At 58.6% G+C, this 3,764-nt stretch overlaps 1 protein-coding gene across 1 annotated transcript; it reads right to left on the reverse strand.

Annotated features, from left to right (window-relative positions):
- Positions 1 to 691: 691 nt before the first annotated feature.
- TMEM200A (transmembrane protein 200A) lies at positions 692 to 3,208 on the reverse strand. Its single transcript, XM_068171143.1, has one exon. The coding sequence runs from the start codon at positions 3,197 to 3,199 to the stop codon at positions 1,727 to 1,729; it is 1,473 nt and encodes a 490-aa protein (XP_068027244.1). The 5' UTR covers positions 3,200 to 3,208; the 3' UTR covers positions 692 to 1,726.
- Between the last annotated feature and the right edge of the window lie 556 nt (positions 3,209 to 3,764).

A 3,764-nucleotide genomic window follows, 5' to 3' on the forward strand; every position in this document is an offset into this window, starting at 1 on the left:
GGCATTGAGTCCATCATCAGCAAATTTGCAGATGACAGCAAGCTGGGGGCAGGAGTTGATCTGCAGGAGGGTAGAGAGGCTCTGCAGAGAGACCTTGCCAGGCTGGACAGATGGGCAGAGGCCAAGGGCAGGAGATTGAACACATCCAAGTGCCAGGTGCTGCACATTGGCCACAACAACCCCAGGCAGTGCTACAGGCTGGGGTCAGAGTGGCTGAGAGCAGCCAGGCAGAGAGGGACCTGGGGGTGCTGGTTGATGGCAGCTGAACAGGAGCCTGCAGTGTGCCCAGGCAGCCAAGAAGGAGGTGGCCAAGAAGGGCATCCTGGCCTGCATCAGGAAGAGTGTGGCCAGCAGGAGCAGGGAAGTCCTTGTGCCCTGTGCTCAGCACTGCTTAGGCCACACCTTGAGTCCTGTGTCCAGTTCTGGGCTCCTCAGGTCAAGAAAGACATTGAGAGACTTGAAGGTGTCCAGAGAAGGGCAAGGAGGCTGGGGAGGGGTCTGGAGCACAGCCCTGTGAGGAGAGGCTGAGGGAGCTGGGGTTGCTTAGCCTGGAGAAGAGGAGGCTCAGGGGAGACCTTCTTGCTCTCTGCAACTCCCTGCAGGGAGGTTGGAGCCAGGTGGGGGCTGGTCTCTTCTCCCAGGCAGCCAGCAGCAGAACAAGAGGACACAGTCTGAAGCTGTGCCAGGAGAAGGTTAGGCTGGAGGTGAGGAAGAAATTCTGCCCAGCAAGAAAGATTGGCCACTGGGATGTGCTGCCCAGGGAGGTGGTGGAGTCCCCATCCCTGGAGGTGTTTAGGAAGAGCCTGGCTGAGGCCCTTGGTGCCATGGTTTATTTGATCAGATGGTGCTGGGTGATAGGTTGGACTTGATGATCTTGAAGGTCTTTTCCAACCTGGTTAATTCTATTCTATTCTAAAGACACTACCGGAGTGCAGAACTGCAGGGTGTGCTCCTGCCCAGTCCCCATTCTAGGCTGCAAGCACTACTTTGAGACTCTAGCAGGCTTTCCATAACCAGAGCTGGCAGGTAAAGCTTTCTCCCCCCTAATGTAAGCTTCTGGAGTCAAACTGATAAAATTCCAGTGTCTGAAGGGGGCTCCAAGAAAGCTGGGGAGGGACTTCTGAGGGTGTCAGGGAGGGATAGGACTGCGGGGGATGGAGCAAAACTAGAAATGGGGAGATTGAGATTGGATGTGAGGAAGAAGTTGTTCCCCAGGAGGGTGGTGAGAGCCTGGCACAGGTTGCCCAGGGAGGTGGTGGAAGCCTCCTGCCTGGAGGTGTTTGCAGCCAGGCTGGATGTGGCTGTGAGCAACCTGCTGTAGTGTGAGGTGTCCCTGCCCATGGCAGGGGGTTGGGACTGGCTGAGCCTTGAGCTCCCTTCCAACCTTGACAATTCTGTGGTTGTAAAACCTAACATGCTTACAGAGAACAAAAGAAATAATGGTCTGGGGGGTGGGGGGAGGAATTGAAACCGGTCTCTCCAAAGCTCTCTGGGCACTGGCAATGGACAGAGGTGCAGCTGCATGGTGCCAGGACAGAAACCCCCTGGCATCACCCAAGATCTCTCTTTACACAAATGAAATGCAATGGGCTGTCAAGCATTTGGTTAAAAACAGGCTTGCACTGTCTCACTGAAAGGGAAACACTTGTCCCAGGGGCAGTGGTGGGGCTGGGGGTTTGTTTTTATTGAGTTAAAAACACTGTGTGGCCTCTCCTAAGCCGCAGCATCAAAACCTGGTTTCAGAGGCTCCTCGTTTCAGGTTGTTACTCAAGAACTCATCGTGTTCAAAACTCAAGTTATTGTGAGACCTGGAGATCATGAGAAGCTTCTCCTTGTTGGTGAAGTCTTTCTTGGCTGCTGCCTGGGGCACAAGCAGCCTGTCCATCGGGTCCTCTTTGTTTTCCAGTTTGACGTAGCCTTTGCTGTTGCTGCGGTCCAGCCTGGGCCAGCTGGGGTGTTTCCTCTGCTCCGCCTGGACTGTGAGCGTGGAGGGACCTCTGTCCAAGTCCAGGGACTTGGAATGTGAAGACAGAAGGTGCAAAGATGTGTTGGACCCAAACTGCTTCCTGGCGGCACCAGGAGATAACAGCTTCCCTGTGCTCGGTCCCAGAGCGATGGACGACCTGGACTGCTCGGCTGGAGTGTCCACGAGGGAGCTGTGCCGCGGCAGCAGGGTCGTGGCTGGCCTGCAGCGCTCCTCGGTGTCGGCCGCCGGCAGGGCCAAGGAATCCATGGACAGGTTCCTGGAGCGGCTCTGGGAGATCTCGGAGTCCTCGGTGATGTTGTCTATGCTGGGCTCGTCGATCACACAGTTGTTCAGCTTGATCACGGGCAGGGTGAACGCGCTGATGGAAGAGGAGACGATGGATGTGGCGCCGCACCGGGCGGAGCTGCTGCCTCGCTCATCCGCAGCCTTGCTGCAGTGAGGGTAGAGCCCGAAGACCGACCCGGAGCGCTCAGCCAGCAGGGGCGGCAGGAGGCTGCCGGCGGTCCTCTCTTCAGCCAGGGTCACCTCATCCTCTTCGGCAGAGCTGTCCGCCCGGAAGCCGCTCTTGAAGGCGGAGAAGGGCGCCAGGGTGTTGGCCGCCAGCTGGGAGGCGCAGGAGCCGCCCGGCCGCAGCTCTCCTTCGCCCAGCAGGCTGCCGGCGGCGCCCCCCGGCTGCTGCTGCTCCCGCAGGCGCAGGGTGTGGACGTCGATGACGGTGGAGTAGATGTCCCTCATGTGTATGACCTTGGTCTCCCGGTCGCGGTTCTCGTGCAGCACGGCGTTGGCGCAGATGAAGATGAAGATGCCGATGCCCATGGTGAAGGGCCCCAGCATCTTCATGCGGTGCGAGTGCAGGTGCTGCTCCACGAAGCGCGGCAGCAGCCCGCCCCGCCCGCCCCCCGCCCGCGTCCCGTTCACCGCCACCGCCTCCGCCGCCCCCAGCAGCTGCTCCTTCTCGGGCCAGTAGCCCAGGATGGCCATGGCGATGCCGAAGAAGGCGATCAGCACCCCCAGAACCAGGAAGAAGCCCGAGGGGGAGTAGAGGCGGAGTTTGCCCCTGACGATCACCACGTCCGCCCGGGGCCGGCGCCGCACCGGCTTCTGCTCCTCGGAGGCTGGAGCTGTGGCAAGGTTGAGATGCTGCTGGGATCTGGCAGAGTCTTGCCTTTTCAAGGCAGCCAGTCCTGTTATGACTCCTCCTGTTGCTATCATACTTCTGTGTTCTGCCCTGTGGGGAAAGAAACAGAAAGACTGTTGAGGAGAGGCGAGGGGAGGCTGTGTCTGCAAACACAAACAGCACTTTGTGACGCTGGAGACTCCTCCTGAGAGATCAATGGTTTGGGTTGGAAGGGACCTTCAGGACCATCCAGGTCCAAACTCTCTGCCACAGGCAGGGACACCTCCCACCAACCCAGGTTGCTCATCCAGCCTGGCCTTCAACACCTCCAGGGAGGAGGCAGCCACAGCCTCCCTGGGCAACCTGTGCCAGAGTCTCACCAGCCTCACTGCAAAGAATTTCTTCCTCATTTCCACTCTCAATCTTCCCTCTCCCAGGTCAAATCCATTGTCCCTCGTACTATGACTCCCAGCCCTTGTCAAAAGTCCCTCCCCAGCTCTCCTGGAGCCCCTTTCAGATACTGGAAGGCTGCTCTAAGGTCTCCCTGGAGCCTTCTCCAAGCTGAACAGGACACCACTGAAAAGAGACTGGCACCCTCCTCTTGACAACCACTCTGAACAGTCCCAACTCTCCCAGCCTGCCCCCATAACTGACAGGCTC

The sequence above is a fragment of the Melanerpes formicivorus genome, unplaced genomic scaffold, assembly GCF_026170545.1.
Source record: "Melanerpes formicivorus ecotype bairdi unplaced genomic scaffold, bMelFor1.0.p_v2 SCAF_2041, whole genome shotgun sequence".
NCBI classification, from domain to species: Eukaryota; Metazoa; Chordata; class Aves; order Piciformes; family Picidae; genus Melanerpes; species Melanerpes formicivorus.